This window comes from Notothenia rossii (assembly GCF_949606895.1).
Source record: "Notothenia rossii genome assembly, chromosome: 1".
In the NCBI taxonomy this organism is placed as follows: Eukaryota; Metazoa; Chordata; class Actinopteri; order Perciformes; family Nototheniidae; genus Notothenia; species Notothenia rossii.
In genome coordinates, this window is record NC_136912.1 from 94,508,293 (window position 1) to 94,529,662 (window position 21,370).

The 21,370-nt window shown below is 38.9% G+C and overlaps 2 protein-coding genes across 2 annotated transcripts in view; one reads left to right on the top strand and one right to left on the bottom strand.

The window, feature by feature from the left end:
* xpr1a (xenotropic and polytropic retrovirus receptor 1a) overlaps positions 1-18,150 on the bottom strand; it is a 132,466-nt gene extending 114,316 nt beyond the window's left edge. The window contains exons 1-2 of the mRNA XM_079646706.1: positions 17,673-18,150; positions 120-171 (exon numbers count right to left, since the gene is read on the bottom strand). Coding sequence (XP_079502832.1) covers positions 120-171; positions 17,673-17,741 — 121 coding nt within the window. The 5' untranslated portion in view covers positions 17,742-18,150. The remainder of the gene's footprint in view (positions 1-119; positions 172-17,672) is intronic.
* On the top strand, positions 4,168-6,265 carry LOC307024904 (uncharacterized protein). The gene is made up of 3 exons (XM_079659387.1): positions 4,168-4,370; positions 4,952-5,024; positions 5,462-6,265. The coding sequence occupies exons 1-3, from the start codon at positions 4,245-4,247 to the stop codon at positions 5,641-5,643; spliced, it is 381 nt and encodes a 126-aa protein (XP_079515513.1). The 5' UTR covers positions 4,168-4,244; the 3' UTR covers positions 5,644-6,265.
* Positions 18,151-21,370: the final 3,220 nt, after the last annotated feature.

The window sequence follows — 21,370 nt, forward strand, 5'->3', positions numbered from 1 at the left end:
GTGTGTGCGCGTGTGTGTGTGTGTGTGTGTGTGTGTGTGTGTGTGTGTGTGTGTGTGTGTGTGTGTGTGTGTGTGTGTGTGTGTGTGTGTGTCAGTTAGTCAACAGGGGGTCTTCTTACCTTCTATGGACGGGGCTTGGTCCTGGGCAGCATACAGCATTTCCTTGAATGCCTAAATGGGAAAAGGAGAGATAAAAATTAGGCTCTGCAAAAACTGACTAACGAGACAGAGGTGGAAGAAGTGCTCAGTTACTTATGTTCCTTTCCTGTGGTGTGTTCTGTGGTTTTTAGTGCATGTAAATGGTCTGAGGCTAAAATCTCTGTGTTCCCTCCAACACACTTTAAGTCTGTTGTGCTGTTGCTCTGGTTCAGTTGATTACACATCCTTTACTCAAGTAGAAGTACACACATCCTTTCCTCAAGTAGAAGTACAGATACTCGTGTTTAAAAATACTCTGGTGAAAATAGAAGTACTGACTAAACTTCTTTTCTCAAGTAAAAGTAAAGAGGCTTTGAAATGTACTTCAGTAAAAAGTACCCATAACTAGCAGCTGTTTTAAAGAGTACCTGACCTCCCTTTATATTAATAGAACAATAATGTCATTGTTAGCTAATGAATGTTTCCATGGTGACCAACGGCAACATGACAACGTTTTCATTGGTCCCTCTTCTTTAGAGAAGACCAGGAAATGATGGATACACGGATCGTGTTCAAATCAATAGGCACGCTATGACTCTAAATAATAATGATCACGCCACCAAACACACATTCAGACTAAAGGAACCAGCCGGTTTGGAAAATGAGAGAAGTAGAAAGTACAGGTATTTGAGTTCAACATGTAAGAAGTAGAAAGTATAGGTATTTGTGTTCAACATGTGAGAAGTAGAAAGTACAGGTATTTGGGTTCAACATGTAAGAAGTAGAAAGTACAGGTATTAGTGTTCAACATGTGAGAAGTAGAAAGTACAGGTATTTGAGTTCAACATGTGAGAAGTAGAAAGTACAGGTATTTGAGTTCAACATGTGAGAAGTAGAAAGTACAGGTATTTGAGTTCAACATGTAAGAAGTAGAAAGTACAGGTATTAGTGTTCAACATGTGAGAAGTAGAAAGTACAGGTATTTGAGTTCAACATGTGAGAAGTAGAAAGTACAGGTATTTGAGTTCAACATGTGAGAAGTAGAAAGTACAGGTATTTGAGTTCAACATGTAAGAAGTAGAAAGTACAGGTATTTGTGTTCAACATGTAAGAAGTAGAAAGTACAGGTATTTGGGTTCAACATGTAAGAAGTAGAAAGTACAGGTATTAGTGTTCAACATGTGAGAAGTAGAAAGTACAGGTATTTGAGTTCAACATGTGAGAAGTAGAAAGTACAGGTATTTGAGTTCAACATGTAAGAAGTAGAAAGTACAGGTATTTGAGTTCAACATGTGAGAAGTAGAAAGTACAGGTATTTGAGTTCAACATGTAAGAAGTAGAAAGTACAGGTATTTGAGTTCAACATGTAAGAAGTAGAAAGTACAGGTATTTGAGTTCAACATGTAAGAAGTAGAAAGTACAGGTATTTGAGTTCAACATGTGAGAAGTAGAAAGTACAGGTATTTGAGTTCAACATGTGAGAAGTAGAAAGTACAGGTATTTGTGTTCAACATGTAAGAAGTAGAAAGTACAGGTATTTGAGTTCAACATGTAAGAAGTAGAAAGTACAGGTATTTGAGTTCAACATGTGAGAAGTAGAAAGTACAGGTATTTGAGTTCAACATGTAAGAAGTAGAAAGTACAGGTATTTGAGTTCAACATGTAAGAAGTAGAAAGTACAGGTATTTGAGTTCAACATGTAAGAAGTAGAAAGTACAGGTATTTGAGTTCAACATGTGAGAAGTAGAAAGTACAGGTATTTGAGTTCAACATGTGAGAAGTAGAAAGTACAGGTATTTGTGTTCAACATGTAAGAAGTAGAAAGTACAGGTATTTGAGTTCAACATGTTAGAAGTAGAAAGTACAGGTATTTGTGTTCAACATGTAAGAAGTAGAAAGTACAGGTATTTGAGTTCAACATGTGAGAAGTAGAGAGTACAGGTATTTGTGTTCAACATGTAAGAAGTAGAAAGTACAGGTATTTGAGTTCAACATGTTAGAAGTAGAAAGTACAGGTATTTGTGTTCAACATGTAAGAAGTAGAAAGTACAGGTATTTGAGTTCAACATGTTAGAAGTAGAAAGTACAGGTATTTGTGTTCAACATGTAAGAAGTAGAAAGTACAGGTATTTGTGTTCAACATGTAAGAAGTAGAAAGTACAAGTATTTGAGTTCAACATGTGAGAAGTAGAAAGTACAGGTATTTGTGTTCAACATGTAAGAAGTAGAAAGTACAGGTATTTGTGTTCAACATGTAAGAAGTAGAAAGTACAGGTATTTGTGTTCAACATGTAAGAAGTAGAAAGTACAGGTATTTGTGTTCAACATGTAAGAAGTAGAAAGTACAGGTATTTGTGTTCAACATGTAAGAAGTCAAAGTAAAAAGTTGTCAGAAAAATAGGTAGTGGAGTAAAGTACTGATACCAGGAAAATGTACTTAAGTACCGTAACTAAGTATTTGTATTCCACTTCTTCCCACCTCTGAGAGTAAGCAAAGGAGACGACACAAAACTTTGCAAAGTTCAACAAAGAGTGGATTTTAAAATGAACAATGATAGCTTAAATTAAAGATGAAATAAAGTTGTTCTTTGGCAAGCGCAGAGTTTGATAGACAGGGAACATCTTTGTATTAATTAAATGAGCAGATTGGGGACAGAGAGAGAGGCAGACCTCTGCAGATTGATCTGGGAGATAATGGGAACAGACAGATAATTGCACGCTGGCTCATCTGAACACATCAGGGGTAATCAGAGAAAACACTGGGACTGCATCCTGTTGTCTGACCCTCTCTGTAATGCCCCTTTTCCCTCTTTGTGTATTCATCTATGCAATATCATACATGAACATCATACATTCTACATACAACAAGGTCCAGGGGCAGACAAACAAAGCAACAAGACATTAGATACAGTAAATAAAGAAAAAACTAAACTAAAAGGAAAGGAAAATACATTTTGATACTTCAGATTAAATATTTTTTAAATATCAAATTAGTTTTGATTGCCTTCTTATTTCTAATGTTTTTAATAATGCTAATATATTGTTTAAATTCCTGGTAAATATTACAAAATGTTGTTTGGAGTCAGCCCATTTCTTTTTATGGATATGAAATGTCCCTAAAAATACAATGAACTGCACAACAAAGCCAATATTGATTGATTGATACATTTTATTTCGAACAAGTAAAATAAATAATTAAAAAACACATTTTGTTTTGCAGTGCAGTCATGTAAGAGAAATCAAAACAAAAAATGACATTTACAACAACAACAACAACAGCATTAGCAACATAAACAGTCCTACATCTGTTCGAAAAGGAGTGAGAAGTATAACTTATTTAATCTCACCCCCTTGTCCCTAAATGATTTATTTATAATCTATGATCTGCAATAATTATCATTATTATTCATTATTATTATTGTTATTATTATTATTATTATTAATCTGCTTTACCTGTTGATTGACATATATACATATACACATATGTACATACACACATACATACACACACATACACATATATACATATATGCACACATACATATACACACCTACTGTACATACTCACACATATACATACATACACATGGTCAAACACCTTCCCCATCCCTGTACCTCGAGAAAATAATTTCTCTGTATTTCCTCTTGTAGGGACCCTATGAATTTCGAATTGAAATTGTCTCTTTGAACTATATCCAGTATAACAATATCTGCATCATACTATCAGAATGAATGTCTTTCTATCCTGGAGTTGAACCTTTTGTTCCGTTTTTCTTCTAATAAAACATTCTACATCATACCACAATATTCTACAATACACACATTCATAACATACATGGCCAATAGTTTATCTTGTAGATTACAAAATGTACTGGAATGTTCAATATCAAGTCCAAATCGGTGGATATTTTATGTGTAAAAAGTTAAAAGAAGAGGAAAAATACTGCTAGAAAGATTTGTTAAGAGAACGAGTGGACCTGCATCATTGCGTCATCGTTTGCGTCATGACGTAACCCACAGGGCGTAAAAATCTTTTATAAGCCATCCGCCATTAAACCCCGAAGAACAAGAAAGAGAAGAAATCCCTCACATCGACAACAACAACAATGGCGGAACTTGATAACGAAGCGGTGAACACGTTGCTTTTGCTTTGTGAAGCCCACCTGGACAAACAGCGAGAGTCAATGGTCCGTCTAAATCTACAACTACGAGAATTATGCGCGAGGAAGAAGGTAAATATACGCCCTGTTCGATCGTCTAATCAAGTGCTAGCTGCTGCTAGCTCAAAACGCCTAGCTTTCCAGATAAGATGGACTTGTATTAATCCCCCGGGGAAATTCAGTAGTTTAAACAGTAACCGGTGTGTGTGTGTTTTGGAGAGAGTGTGTGTCTGTGGGAGAGAATGTGTTTGAGTGTTGCAGAGCGTATGTGTGTTAGTGTTGGAGAGCGTATGTGTCTGTGAGAGTGTGTGTCTATGAGAGAGTATGTTATGTGTCTGTGAGGGAGAGTGTGTGTCTGTCGGAGAGTGTGTGTGTCTGTGGGAGAGAGAGAGAGAGAGTGTGTGTATACGCCATGTTCGATCTTCTAGTCAAGTGCTAGCTGTTGTTAGCCTCGGCATGCACCAAACTCAAAATACCTAGCTTTCCAGATAAGGTGTACCTTTTTATTAATCCCCGTGGGGAAATGTCAGTAGTTTAAACGGTAACAGGGTAAGGATGAAAAACAGGATGGATTAGAGCTAAATATAATGCTGGCACAAAGGATATTATTATGGTATATCATTAAAAATGTATTCCCAATGTTATTTCTGCAGGACTTGATGCTGCTGTTGGAAAGCAGCGCCTCCCAGGAAACCCAGGAAACCCAGCTCACCACTAATCGAAACGGTAAGGTTTACAGTGGTCATAATGTTCCCATGTGCATTTATCATTATAATAATACATAGGAGAAGCGATAAAATTCCAAATGCTCAGATGCTTTACATAACATCAGAACAGAAACAGTACAAAGAAAACTTAAACAGTAGACGTCCTTATCCAAGTGTGAGTATTTATCATTGCACGATATTGTGAAATTGATAAATGAAATGTGTCTTTAGGTTTGACTTACAAAACCTGTCCAGGGACTACAGATGGAAAATGGCCTCGCTAACCTGCACATATACAGAAATTTTTATTTAATGTGCACTGTCCTTGTTAAATAAAACACTACTTATGCAACCACAGCCATAATAACAAATATAACATTTCATTACACGGTACATGATATAGATTGATATAAAATGTCCCGACTAATGTGTTAATTGTTATCGTTCCCTTTGCAGGTAAAAGGAAGCGGGACACGTCAGCAGAAATCCTTGTTTTTCTGGAGAAAAGTGGGGAGAGTGAGGAGAAGGGAGAGAGGCTGCTGCAGGAGTCCAACCAACACTTTCAAGATGTTTGCGAACAGATGCTTCCCCTGATGGGCCGGGTGGTGTCGCTGATGGAGGAAAGGGAACGACCTTGACTTGTCTAAACCAGTGATTTTATTTAAGATAGATAATCATGACACGCAATAGAACACGTTTAGCTGCAGAATCATGTTTCCCTGTGTTAAAATCCATCAACGCAGATCAAATGTCAGCTCCTTTACAAACAAACGCTATTCTACCTACTTGTTTCCTGTAAATACCTTTTTTAGATTGATACCTTCTTTTCTTTATTGACTACACTACACGCAACAGTATGCCTGGGGTGTTAGTTTAAAGGCTTGCATAACCTCACTGATTTCATTAAAATCCACACCTAAGCCATGTAACTTTAGTGAAAACACAAAAAAACAATGATAGTTACACATTTGCCAGGTGGAAACGATACTGAGTTTATTGGGTTGTTTTGAATGCATTTTTAAATAGTGATGACAACGGGATTATTAGGTTGCACACAAAGGCACCGACTATAACATACGGACTGTTTCTGCCCCCCAAAAAGCCTATCTGTTGTATTCATTACTGTTGCACTGTCAGTATATAAACTGACATTATCAAAGTCTGATAGCCTCTATGTTTTTCTGTCTCATCCACTTTTGCCTCGCTCATCCCACCCGTCTCCCCCTGTCACTTAAATAAAGGCACTGGTTGAACAAAAAAGCTGTTATTTACTTTCATTGAATGCTCGTTCAAAGTGTTACCTGGCTCATACATCAGATATGCTTGCTGACTAAGTGGCCTGTGGTGCGTTAGATAAACCACCGTTATCCCCTCTCTGATCAGGCTGCTGTATAACCTGCTTCTGTAACAGGAGGTGAAGAAAGAGCTGTGGGTAATCCTGAGTGGGAGGAAACACTCTGCTGGGCTTTAGTAGCAACTAGTGGTGGAAAGTACATTTGAGGTACTTGTACTTTACCAAAGTATTTTCAAGCAAAGAATCTCTGAATACTTCTTCAAGGGGTTTCTTTTGAAGTTTTTCCTTGTCCGATGTGAGGGTCCAAGGTATTCTACAAACTGTAAAGTCCACTGAGACAAATGTAACATTAGTGACATTGGGCTTTAGAAATAAACATTGACTTCTTCCACCACTGGTACCCTGATTGTTGATGCTTAAATTCCTCATGTGAATAACACACACTGACACTGGAGAGGAAGCCATGTCACCTGTGTGTAGCACGTTGTCTGATAAATATATATACCAGGTAAAAAATTCTCATTGAGATTAAAATCTCTTTTTCAAGAGCGACCTGGCCAAGAAGGCAGCATGAACAAAGTTACAACAGATACAACACAGACAATACATGTAGGCGAATACAGCGGTCATAAAACACAAATGAAATGGCCGATCCTCCTGAGACCCAGAAAGAAAAAGGTTTCACATTTCTTTTCTTTTTTAAAAAAAATGTAGATCACACAAGTGTTTAGGGTGGTATTAACACAATGACTAACAAACTAAACAAATATATATTTAAAAGTTTGTTTTATTGTGTGTCCTTTGTAGAGGACATCGGGTGTTGGTTATTTGAAGCATAGTATACAAACAACATTAAATACAAGTTCATTTAGACAACATTAGAGCACAACAACAAATACTGAGCCCTCTTTGTAGTACTCCGTCCTTTAGTGAAATGCAGAGATACATCTGGCACTGGATGTGTGTGTTCCCACTGCATCCGTCTGCCATGAACCCTACAGAAACCTAGGTGTTAGTTTTGGCCCATAGTGGACGACGGGCCTATTTTCTCTAACTGTCTCCTGCTCTTCCTCCTCTGAGTTATCAACCTCTTCCTCAATCCCTGCCTGTGCATCCTCATCATCTGACAGGTCCATGTCTGAGTCTCCCTCAATGCTTCTGTTCAGAGCTCTCTCTGCCTCGCTTAGTGAGCTGCCTCCATTTGTGTTGTGTAAAATGGGGGAAATAAAAAGTTAGCAAATCCCCATGTCCTCCTCAGAGGACATTCATAAAAACATGTAGTTTTAGGTCAAGTCATTTTTACACTGCTCTGAAAACTCACTACACTAACTCCTACGATGTTCCCTTACTATCATTCATTAAAATATTGAACTCACAACACTGGTAATTACAAAATTACAAACTTACCATTTCTCTTGCTATAAATAGAGAGGGGAAGTCCCTCCCCTTCCGGGGAGCTCCATGGGACCTTATTTCTGAAAAAGTATGCATTGAAGTCAATGGAGAGAGAAAGATTATCTTTCGATCCCGTTTGAATTGTGCCACGAATTACACATATGATGTTTGTCAATTTAAAAGATAATTTTGCAAGTCAAAAAAAGACGGCCGTCACGTTGGCACATTTCACTTCTTTCTTTCAGAACGAGGCGGAAAGTATTAAAAGAGGTGAAAATCACTCCAAGTCTGGGCATGTTGAGAGCTGTACACACACCAGTGTGCGAAAAAGTACACGTCCCACCGTCCGGGACATGTTATTTACAATATCGGACAAGTAGATCTTTCAATTGACTTGTCCGGCGGACAAGTGACGTTTTTCGCACTGATTTATTGACAAATTATTGATAAATTCAGTTTACAAAAGGCAGAACTCATTCACAAATTGTACGTGTCCGCCATTGTTCGTTTAGAAATGTTAGTTTCGGTTCTGCTTGTCGATTCCTAAGGAAATGCATCTCGCCGCTTTCTGAACAGTTAGGCGGGGCGGGGAGGGGCGGGAAGTGTAGCACAGTGGCAGAGTTGGGAAGCAAAACTTGGTTCCGAGTAGGAACAAATAACAATTGTCCGGTCCCGGGATTGATAAGAGTTGTGAGGACAGGAGGCGAGGCCGAGCCCCGCGGACCGCAGCTCTCTCTCTCTATGCTCCGTATCAGCTGATCGCTGCACGGTGCAGCTCAGCGTCTCTCTCTCTCTCTCTCTCTTTCTACACACAGCAGATCCGCTGCCCGTTTAACAGCCTCATCTTTTTCAAACTTTCTTATGTTCTTTCTCTAACACATAATGATGGTTATTAAGCGTTTTAGCTTCTGTGTTTTTAATATTGACCCTCATTTCCTTTATGAAGTGAAGCAGCCTCCCTGTGTCCTCGCGCTGTACTCACTTCCCCGGACCCCCAGACTCGGAGGAGCACAGGGATGTCAGTATTGTTTATGAAGCAGGGTATAGAAAGTACATTAATGAAATGAAAATACTATTTATTTACTTTTACAAACAGTGAGCAGCTGGGCAGCTGCAGCATGTGTATTGCAGGATATGTGTAAGCATGCAAGCATCTTTGAGTTGTAGAAAAGCGCTAGGCCTATAGGCTATAAATATAATGTATTATTATTATTATTATTATTAGGCCTATGTGTTGGACATGTGTGGTTGGACTCTGTCTCACAGGAAGGTTACAGCATGTGTGTTGCAGGACATGTGTTGGACACACAGACTGTGTGGTTGGACTCTGTCTCACAGGCAGGTTGCAGTGTAACATCAGAGGAGACTGGGCCAATTGTACATTCTCAAACTGCACCACTTAGAACTAACTAAACAATGCAAAGATTATTTTTATATAATTGTATTCAGTAACCGTAAGAAATTAAACAGTCTGAAGTGATTCGTAAATAGGAATACAGATTTGACTTAATGTTTTCATAAATATATTTTTCTCCCAGTTTGTCATGGGACTTATTTTTACCCTCTCAAAGAACTGGAATCGATAACCGAAAATGACTAGAATCGAAAAGCAGAACCGGAATCGTTAAAATCCAAACGATACCCAACCCTATGTGTGATGCAGTAAAATCTTACCGCTCACTTACGTTAGCGGTGTCGTAAAAACCGTGGGAAAATGTAAAATACGATGGCGAAGAAGAAGATTCCAGTGGCCCCAATTTGTGTCCATTCTGGACAAGTGAAAAATGTATTCGGACAAGTAAATTGCCTAACTCACTTGTCCATGGACAAGTACTCTCTAAAAACTTTTTCTCACACTGTGGGAGTTAGTCGGTTCCTAAGACCCAGCATGCGGGACCGGGACTCTGGGATTTGTAGTCTTTCTAGTTTTTCGTAGTCTTATATTTCAACAGTTTTACAACAAACTGTGAGTTTTTTCACATGGAAATGATTTTTTAAATCGACAAACATCATATGCGTAATTTGTGGCACAATTCAAACGGGATCAAAAGATAATCTTTCTCTCTCCTTTGACTTCAATACATAATTTTTCAGAAATAAGGTCCCATGGGGCGGAAGTAGATGGGCGGGACTTCACCTCTCTATAGTGCTTGTGTTGATGGACGCCATTTTGAAATACAATGAACTTATCTTTTTCAAAGCCACACCCCCACATATATCTGAAAAGCCCAGGATGTCCTCTCTGGAATACAATTGGACTTAATGCTGTGGCATGTATAACCTTGGGTGGGTCTCTGGAGGATAAGCAAATAAAATAAACTATGATAAAACATTAAAAACTGGCACAACTTAAAACGACTTTGACTATGGGATAAACGAGCGGTCACATCGAGCAATGGATTCTTGTCCTCCGTCCTTTAAGATGGACTTGAACTCCCCCTTAGTGATCAAATGGGACAGTTTCAGCTCCTTCTGTACTTTATCCCAGGCAGAAGGAGCACAGGGAGCGCAGGCCATATAGACTTTGTTTTTTATACATAAAGATATGAAGATCACAGGAAACCACCATTTGAGGGTCCTGGCTCATCTCTGGTGAGTAAAGAGGGCCCCCTGACTAATAGGTGGGAAATAGACATTCAGAGTCACACAGGGAGGCATCGCCATGGTGATGGGAGTGATGGGAGTGAAGGGGGATGGGGGTCTTTAGGGAGCTGGGATCAACCTGTAGACAATAACTGAGCCGGGCCTAATGGGACCGTCAGTTTCAATGACCAGTGATGATGACCAGGCTCAGAGTCATGTATGGGATTAAGTAATCAGGATACAACAAACAGGTAATTTACAGTTTAAAATGTTTTGATTACTGTTACATTTCTAAATATTGGGGATTACTAGCAGGATAAGAGTTTTATTAAAAACCTAAAACAAGCAGATAGTGTTTGTTGTAAAGGGTCAGGCGTTATCTCAGTAATCTGTGCTGTTCTGTTCTCTAATACTTTTCAGTGTGAATCCATCTCTTCTGCCTCAATCTGCTTCATGGTTTTCTCTTTCTTTGCTTCATTTGTTCTGTTTTTAATTCAGCAGGTGAACCTATATGTTCATAAAACAGTGTGTGTGAGCTTAACGGTGTGTGTTTAACTAAACCGGAGCATTTCCTGTCAGCTCAGATTTCATTTCTGTTTTTCTAAACTGTAGTCCGTGCTCATGAGTTTCTGTGTTAGCCTAATGCCTGAATCTGCTTCATGTCTTACTATAAATACAATCATTATCCTAAATATCTTGGTTTCTTATTTTCTAAAGTCACATTGATCTGCTGTCTTACATACTACACTTCAGTAAAAAACCTCTTATTGATATTTGGTTTCTCTTGGATTTGTTTTGGAACAGAAAGTAATCAGGTTACTTAAGTATATTTTGACACTCAGATCCGATCCACAGGTAACTATTAATGTAACATATCCCATGTTTAAGTAACCCTCCCAGTCCTGGCTATAATGGACCATCTCATCATATTTACTTGGTGTAACGAACATGTGATTTATCAGCATGCTCTACAATATGAACGTTATGTATACAACAGGCACTGCATGGCAACTGCTGAGCGCCTCCCTCCTTCCTCCCATCCTCACCTCATCGTTCCTCCCCCACTGGGAGGACATCTGGTCCCAGACCTGCCCTCTGTGCCCCGCCCTCCTCTCCCTCCTCCCCCATCCTCTCTCCCCATGCAGGGATCCTCTCAGACTCAGAGCTGTGGATGTAAGTGATCCCTGGCTTTGTAGAGAGGGGTAACAACCTGAAGCATCTGAGAGGAAGGGTCTGACCATCTAGCACTTATAATATGTAGCCTAGTGTCCACTCAACATTGGACTCCATTGAAAGCAGCATATAGATTAAGTCGGGTACTTGAGTTAAACACATGTTTGCTTTAGTGAGTATGCATCAGGATAGGGAGGGTTACTTTAACAATGTGTACAATACAAGTACTTCTAAAACAGCGTTGTTAGTAGCAACAACATCAAATAAAGGATTACTTTCCATTACTTTTGGATTGCGTCAAAATCAAATGCAATGCAAATAAACTATTATTACTTTATATACATGTTTGTAATTATTCCATTATTAATGTTTTATTTGTTTATTTATTTTTAATATTTTATTGTTTAATTAAAAAAAATTATTTATTTGATTGTATTTCCTTTTTATTATTATACTTACTTTAGCTCCTTGTGTCCATTGAACTGTTGTATTATGTTGCTATGCTGCATGTGAGCAAAACGTTTTTTATGTCTGACCTAAAGTGTTTTAATTTGTAATGTGTGCCATGTTGTGAACGCACTTTGAGCTGCACCTAGTGTATGAAAGGTGCTGAACAAATACAGCTTTATATTATCTCGCGATCCAGAGCTCAATGTTCTGGATTAGACATTTTAACGACGTTTCTCTGAGTAATTACTGAAAGGCTTCACCTTTAAATAAATTGCAATCACTCTCTGAAATCACAAAGGCGTCTGCTTGTCTTTCTCGTCAACATAATGTCACCGTGCTGCTTTGAATTTGAAATGTGATTCCTCCTCCTCCTCCTCCTCATCGAAGCGAACACGAGTGATTACCCTGCAGAGGTAAAGTGTTCTGTCGCCCACACACCTGCATCGCTCTCACTCTTTCTATACTGTTCAGACATTAGCCGCTCAACATACATCACCACTTAGCACGCCTGCACACATGCAAGAGAGTTTGCATGATTAACGTGCAGAAAAGAACACTTGAAACTGCTTTTTTAAACGTTAATGCACCAGACTCAGGGACAGTTCCATCCCACAGGCCTTAAGGCAACAGTATAGACTATATCTGCTTTATGGTGTTGCTCTGTGGGAGGAGCCTGGGACCTAAGACTTTCATGGTCATAACTAAACTGTAGCTCTGTACACAGGACAATAAAAGCCTTGCATTTTGAATCTAATAATCATACATCGACAGGTACATCCTTCCTTCTATCTATTACCCTACATCCTGGCCTTGGTCAGAAGCCTCTGCAGGACACACTCCTCCATACCAAACAGCTGTTTAGCATATAGGTATATAACTACTATCCCACAGGATAAAGCGGACTACCTAATTAGTCCATCACTCAATCTTCCTGTCGATGCCTCCGTGTTCACATGAAGCAACTGAAGCCTGTTAGCAGCAAGTCTCTGCCGCTTCCTTCTCATCTGCATAGAAACGGGCTGACCAATCTAAACAGACGGCCAACAGCTTTCCACACAATAGCCAGCTCTAAAAAAAGCAGCAGTGGGCAGCAGGTTAATTAATCCAACGAGCGCACAAAGGCAAGAATATCACTTCAGACCGCAGTCAATTTGGACGTGTGCCACGCCAGATACAGCAGGCGAGGAAGTGGTGTATTCTGGGTTACAAAAGGACCTGTGTGTTAATAAAATAATGTGTCAGTGTGTTCTTTGTTACTGTTCTTTATTACTGGAAACTGTATTAATTTACAGCTGTTTTGTTGGCTGCAGTGACAATTGCAACACATACAAACAAAACAAATACACGAGGGAGTTTTGGCTTCTACTGTGTGAATGTTTGTTTACATTTTGCTTCAGGTTTATTACACGGCTTGGATGAGTACTCGATTGTGATTGGTACATTTTGGCATTTCAGAAGTCTGTTATTTTTCGCGAGCACACTGTTGCTAAGGAGAACAGACCGTTGCTAAAGAGGATCAATGGAGTCCGGTCAATTTAACGTCAGCTGTGGACAACAAACATTGGTTTTCATCCTTCATAAAACACAGTGAAATATTTTTGGGAATATAGATTTTTTATATTTTGAAGAGCAGGACACTTTGATTTCATGATGTTTAAACTGTTCCCAGTAAAGAAAAGATAAAAGCCAACAAGAGAAGGAAATAAGTTAAAAGACAGAGAGCTGGAGGTTTAGAGAAATCAACAGAAGAAGAGAGAAAGGAAGTAAACACTAAAGGGAACAGCAGAAGAAGGCAGACAGGAAGTAAACACTAAAGGGAACAGCAGAAGAAGACAGACAGACAGGAAGTAAACACTAAAGGGAACAGCAGAAGAAGAAAGACAGGAAGTAAACACTAAAGGGAACAGCAGAAGAAGACAGAGAGGAAGTAAGCACTAAAGGGAACAGCAGAAGAAGACAGACAGGAAGTAAACCATGAAGGGAACAGCAGTAGAAGACAGACAGGAAGTAAACACTAAAGGGAACAGCAGAAGAAGAAAGACAGGAAGTAAACACTAAAGGGAACAGCAGAAGAAGACAGAGAGGAAGTAAACACTAAAGGGAACAGCAGAAGAAGACAGACAGAAAGGAAGTAAACAAAAAAAGGGAACAGCCGAAGAAGACAGACAGGAAGTACACACTAAAGGGAACAGCAGAAGAAGACAACCAGGAAGTGAACACTAAAGGGAACAGCAGAAGAAGACAGACAGGAAGTAAACACTAAAGGGAACAGCAGAAGAAGACAGCCAGGAAGTAAACACTAAAGGGAACATCAGAAGAAGACAGACAGGAAGTAAACACTAAAGGGAACAGCAGAAGAAGACAGACAGGAAGTAAACACTAAAGGGAACAGCAGAAGAAGACAGACAGGAAGTAAACACTAAAGGGGACAGCAGAAGAAGACAGACACGAAGTAAACACTAAAGGGAACAGCAGAAGAAGACAGACACGAAGTAAACACTAAAGGGAATAGCAGAAGAAGACAGACAGACAGGAAGTAAACACTAAAGGGAACAGCAGAAGAAGACAGACAGGCAGGAAGTAAACACTAAAGGGAACAGCAGAAGAAGACAGACAGGCAGGAAGTAAACACTAAAGGGAACAGCAGAAGAAGACAGACAGGCAGGAAGTAAACACTAAAGGGAACAGCAGAAGAAGACAGACAGGCAGGAAGTAAACACTAAAGGGAACATAGCAGTTCAACCGTTTGTACGATTTTTTTCTTGGGAGAAATACGATCATTTTAAAATCATTACTGTGAGTCAAGTAGTTGTTTTATTTAGTATGTGGACATGTAGTATATATAATAAGAGGGATAATGTGCAGTGAGGTGGTCATTAATGAAGAAAGCGACGGGGTGAGCGGGATCCCGAACTTACATATTTAATGTTCCCTTCACTAAACTGGGACTGTTTTGGTTGCAGCGTGCAGGCTTCACATTGTTCACAACGACATTAACATTGATTTCTCTTAACGTCTGTTTTCTCTCAGCGACCCATTTCACTAACTGACTTAACTGCGCGATGCTGAAGTCTCTAGATTTGACTCGTTTCAGGGGGGAGAAACAGCTTTGACCAAGATGTCCGTCATGTAGGTGTGATCCCCCCCCCCCCCCCCCACACACACACACACACACACACACACACACACACACACACACACACACACACACACACACACACACACACACACACACACACACACACACACACACACACACACACACACACACACACACACACACACACACACACACACACACACACACACACACACACACACACACACACACACACACACACACACACTCTGGAGGTAGTGATGTTTACAGAGGTCAGACAAAGACTGAAGGCAGCATCACTAATACACACAAACCCATCGTCCCTGCAAACCCTATGTATAATTCAGATTGGAGGAAGGATACAAGTATATATGGGTTATGATGAGTCTACATAATTCAACGATCGCTACACGAGACAACAATGTATTTTTAGGTTTGTGACATGGTTAAAAAAGGAGATTAAGGCCACGTTTACATATCATAAACGCACAAATTGTTGTCTTTCTGCTGTCAGTTTAAATCGTATATAAAAATACCAAAATGCTCGAGATATTGAGATTCAGAATACTTTTTTCTCCATTAAATGTACATTGAATTGAATTTTGTCTTTCTCACCCGCAAAAACACCCAATCAAACTGCAATTGCATTTTTAAGTCTAAAAATGCCTAAGTGGCTGTCATAATAAAAGTGCTTAATAGAAGTAGAGATAAAGCTGATAAAGGAAACCAATCTGTTGATGCTAATAGGAGTGGATTGTTGGAGTTATAAAGTAATAAAATGCAATGTGTGATAGAAAGACTTTGCACGATTGCAGTCAAAATAAATCATGCAATCATCTGTTTCTCTGCAATCAACATTTTGTTGTATTGAATTGCTTCCATCTGTTGTCAAATACATTGGTAAACAACTATAAAATGAGTTCTTAAATGGCAGTTCAAGATGTGGTATAATTGAAAACAAACACTAAGCGCAGATGACAGAGAATCTATCATCATCCATCTCAGGTCAGTGTGCTGAGCGAGGTGTAAAATGGCTGTTTTGGCCGTACATCTGTCCCTCTGTGAGCGTCTGTCTGCGCACACAGCCGCATGCACACTGAGCATTTCATAATCAATTCAAATGACATTCTCCTGCAGAGCTGTCCTCTCCTCAATGTGTCAATACATGTCAATTTAGTATTTTTTCAGCACTAATTACATGATTTTTTTGTATTAATAGTTGTTGACAGTATATCATTCATTCAGGGATCTAAATGTGTGCTGTTGTAAAACTTCATGATGATATTGAGGGCATGTTTCCAAAATAAAGCCAGTGGCTGAGCGTCTGCTGAGGAGAACAGGGTCTTTGTCTATAATTCATAGAGCTAAATGGAATGGAGCAGCCAGTCCTGTCACTGCATGTCTGCACTGAAGCTCTTAATGCAGAGCCAGCGAGAAGTGTGAATATAAAACACTCCTCAAGTGCTGAACACCAGCAAACAAAGAGCATGTGTGTGTAAAGCTGTCCATAAAGCCACAGACATCTCAAACCAGACGCGGGAAGCCATGCACGTTCATTCACCATCCATGTGTGCAAAATAGGACAGTAAAATCTTGATAACATAAAAAATACCATGGCTTTGTCTGGTCAAAAAAGCACTTAAATACATAGGAATATTTGCAATTATGCATAATCAATGCAATGGGAATTTCCCGTGTGGTCAGTTAGATTGATGCAAATAAAGAAAAATCAAAGGATGGTGAATTTATGGGACGGATTTATCTAACTTACAATGCCATTTTTATTTATTTGTAAACACAGTCTTTGCAATATGTTGAATAATGATATGGATCAAAAAAATCTGAAATATGTATTTAATTATCAATTTAAAAGTGTATTTATTATAAGAGAATAAGGACATTTGAAAAATAAACCTGCTAAAAATATCAAGAATTGAATAGAAAATTCCAAAATATTCACAATTTGTCATTTCAAATCAGAAAACTGAATATTTAGGTTATTTCCCCAGTTAAAAAAAGCCATTCTAATGTTCAGTGAACACTTCATTCTGCTGATTGTTAAGGTGTTGAAACTAAGCAAACAGCAATAAAGGCTGAATGCTCCCTGTGGCTTTTAACACCCGCAGTCCATTTCCCGTCCATAACCCAAAGGACATCCTTATCACTTCTGCTTTGTGGTTCTCAGAAGCAGAAGAAACCGAAACTAAAGAAAAATAAATAATACAAATAAAAGCTTTTATGGTTTTGAAATTCAATCTCATCTTTCACTTTGGAAAAAAAAACATGTGGTATTTTTATAGGGAGTTCCTGCCATGCCATTATCTTTACATGTGTACACAACCTCTCTCAGTACACAGCTTTACACTCATTATATATTAACTATACTGCATATATTGTATTGTATTATTGTGAGTACTTTGCAGTAATATACTGTCCGTCGTTTTTTGGTAAATCCAGATTTCATGTAAATAATTTTTAACGTATAATAGTTTTTTATAATAGTTTTTCTTTTAATTTGTGGTTGTTTTTCTCACCTTTTATCTTCTCTAACTGTGTTTATGCGGCACCACCAAGTCAAATTCCTCGTATGTGTACACCTACTTGGCAATAAACCTATTTCTGATTTCTAATTTCTGATCTTTACAATAAAGAAATGAAGGAAATGGCTTCACCTCATACTGGAGATACTGTTTCCTCCACTCCGGAGTGATGTGGGACGAAAGATGCTCCGCGAATTTCATTTCCCCAGAATACGAGTCCCCCTCACAGCTCAAAAGGTAAATCCAACTGTCCCCTTCGCTGTCCACGCGACTTTGGATCTGAGTGAACTCTGTGGATCAACATGCGGTGCGTCACTGCGCGCTTTCTGGTTCTTTTCCCCGGTCAGTGCGCACCGAAAGTAGCCGGTCCCTTCATTCTGTTTCACGTGGGGAAAGCGGTCTCTCTCTGGGAACAGGTGGTGCGGTTTAACGGTGGTTCTCTCTTCTCTCTCAGTGACTTTGCTCCGTCCCTCCCTGGGCAGGTCTGGGGACTCTACGCGTGGAGCCACAGCGCGTGCGTGGTTGCGTCAGCAGAGCGCGTGGGGAGGTGGTGGTGGTGGGACCTCCGGGAGAAAAGGAGTAGGAAGCGCAGTCAGAGAACTCAGACCACAGAGAGGAGAGTTGTGTGTCTGGAAGCAAAGAGAGGAAGAAGTTAGATTAAAAACACTTGATGTGAGGTTTTGAGGTTTGAAGTCCGTGTTTTGTGTCACAACCAACAAGTTCAAACTCCATTTCAAGTCAAAGTCAACTTTATTGTCAATCTTTCAGTTTGTGTGTACAGACAGAGAGATCCAAATACCGTTTCCCACAATCCCAAATACAAAAACAAACAAAAATATGTATGCAAATATGTATATACATACACAATCAACAGAGACATTTATACACATGCGCACATTAAGACATACATAAAAGCACAACAATCAATCTATACAAAACAACAGTCACTTCAATATCTTTGAGAATGTATTTAAAGATCCAATAATCTGATTGACTGTCCTCATCCGCAGAGGTGTAAAGTAACTAAGTACATTAACTCAAGTACTAAAACATTAAGGTACTTCTACTTTACTTGAGTATGTTCATGTTATCCTACTTTATACTAGATTTTGTCGGCAAATGTTGTAAATGTTACTCCTTTAAATCAACTAACACATGCTAGATATATTATAAAGTAATTCAAAATAAACCCTACTTGAACCGAGTGCAACATTGAAGTGATGAAGAGATTATTGCATCAATAATAATTTAAAATGTTTGCTTGAATGTGCACGATGAGTACTTTTACTTTTGGTATTTGATGCATATGTTGATATACCACTGCCAGATGGAAAACTGCAAACTCCATTTAGAGAACCAATAATGATATAAGCATACTTTGTAAAATCACGATTGGCTGTCCTCATCTGTTTGTCTATGTTTTGCCTGATTAAAAGTCATTTTCAAGTTATGGATATGCAAACTTTTCTGTGGAGTACGTCTGCCTATTTCTAAAAATGTATCTGTAAATGAGAGTGAAATACAGTGAGGTTGTTTGGATGCTCAGTTTAATAGGCCTGCATAAACTTTTGATTATATCTGGAAGAGTGGAGATCCAAGGGAAAGGGATAATAGGCTTTCATTACTTCCAAAAAGACCTCATTATGTTGTCCATGCTTCCTCCAAAGTTCGCCAGATTTATGTTGAATACAATAAAAGGTAATGAGCGTCAAACTACAAACATCCTAAATAAAGTTGACCGGGCTTCTTTGTGTTTCTTATAATAAAAATATAACTTTAAGGCTTGATTTATTTAATTTAATGAGCATTGGAACAACCTGTCTGCTGCAGGTTACATGTATTATTGGGCCGACAGCAGCCTCTGCTGGACAAACTGCGCTAATGCATTCTGCCATTAATAAGTTGACTCAATTGCCTCATGCAGGGCCGTCTGCATGACCGGCCTGTAGGGAGGGATTGCCCTGGCCTCATGACAGGTGTAAACAAAAACTACATCTGAAATATAACAGAAGATAGGTGATTTGGACAAATTAAATGAGCAGTTGGCGTAACACTGAGTTGACTAAAGCCACATTAACTTCACTGACTTTTCTTTTTAAAGCTCCCATGTCATGCTTTTCCGGTTTTTACCGGCCGTCCACTTGTGTGTTCTGAAGGTTTTTCTGCATGTAAACGGTCTGCAGAGTCAAAACCCTCAAAGTACAACCTGTAGTGAGTAAAACTCTAACAGAGAAAAGACCTGTCTATGCTGCCCCAGAACACCTCGTTGGACATTTCTCTTTTTCCATTGTTTGCTTCCTGGGTTCTGTGACGTGTGAACACCCAAATCAACAACAAATGACCGGATTGGCCCAAATGGACCAATCCGCAGAGCACTTCACACACCAGGATCCCTTGGCTAACTAACAGGGAGTCCCCATTGACTTGCATAGAGCTCCCTAAACGCTGGTAATAGACGAGTTGGGATGGTGGAGAAATGCTCTCCACAGACCCATTCTCACAGCGTATAAACCTTTTTCTGACTCAATATCAAGCCACACTTATTGTTTTTACTTCGGCTGTGAGTGTTTGTGTGTGCTCAGGATGATTTTGGCTTGTTCTCGCTGTATCGCTGACCCGGAAACCTGTCCGCTCCTCGCAGCAGTGGCTCGCAGTAGCGAGCCTCGCAACGTCCCGACCAATCAGAGCACACTGGGCTCACAGGGGGGGGCGGGGGGGGGGGGCAGGAGCTCCAACAAGCCGTTTAGGACAGAGAGTGAATACACATACTATACAGAGATGCTGTATGAGAAACCAATGTGAGTTTGGAAAATTGCACAATATAAATCTATTCTAGTAGACCTCAACAATGATCAGTAGAAATGGCCATGACATGGGACCTTTAACATTCAGTGTTGGAAGAATACTCAGATCCTCAAGTAAAAGCACAAAATACTATGGTCTAAAAATACTCTTGTATCACCTAAATGTACTTCAATTATAAACAGTGAAAATATTCGTCAAGCAGAATGGATATTTTCAACGCATTATAAGATTATTATGGTTATTATATTATCCTGTTTTATACATACGAGCATTTTTAGTATTGCAGTTTGTCAATGTGGGGAAATGTTGAAATTGTATAGATTAGTAGTACAGTTCTGCAATTTACAATATCAGTTTATCATGTGTTTTATAGGTACAAAGTAGCCTAATTGTGAGTGAGTGTTAAAATAAATGTAGTCAAAATTTCAATTTTCACCTCTGAAATGTAGTGGAGTAGAAGTATTAAATGGAAAGACTTAAAAATAAATACATAAGTTTAATACTTAAATGTACTTAGTTACTTTCTACAAATGGCAACATTAAACCCATCACATAACAGCCATGTAGCTAACGCTAGTAAGCTAAACAAATAAAGTAAGCTAACAAGCTAAACACAAGACCATACATTTTAAATACAAACAATATACCAAGTAAGTAGACACATAAACTGCAAAAAGTTACATCTGAAGAGATTTTAATATCCCTTTTAGAAAAACCAGTCGACAAATTGCTAAATAATGTACCTGTCAGTTAGCTTTAATGCTAAGGTTTGATTTAAGATTAACTGACAACCGTTAATTACCGTTAACCAAAATATTTTTCAATGTTAACCTTCACACAGAGTAAAGCACCACAATATTTGCCTTTCAAGTAAAATGTGTTGTCTATTCTTTAAATATAGTCATGCTTTAATAAATTGTACATTTAACAGATGTATTTATATATTTCTTTGTTTTTATAACGTATTTTCTTACCAACGAATAACCGCGGATGCAATGGGAACCTTTCTTTCTAGCAGTGTGTGT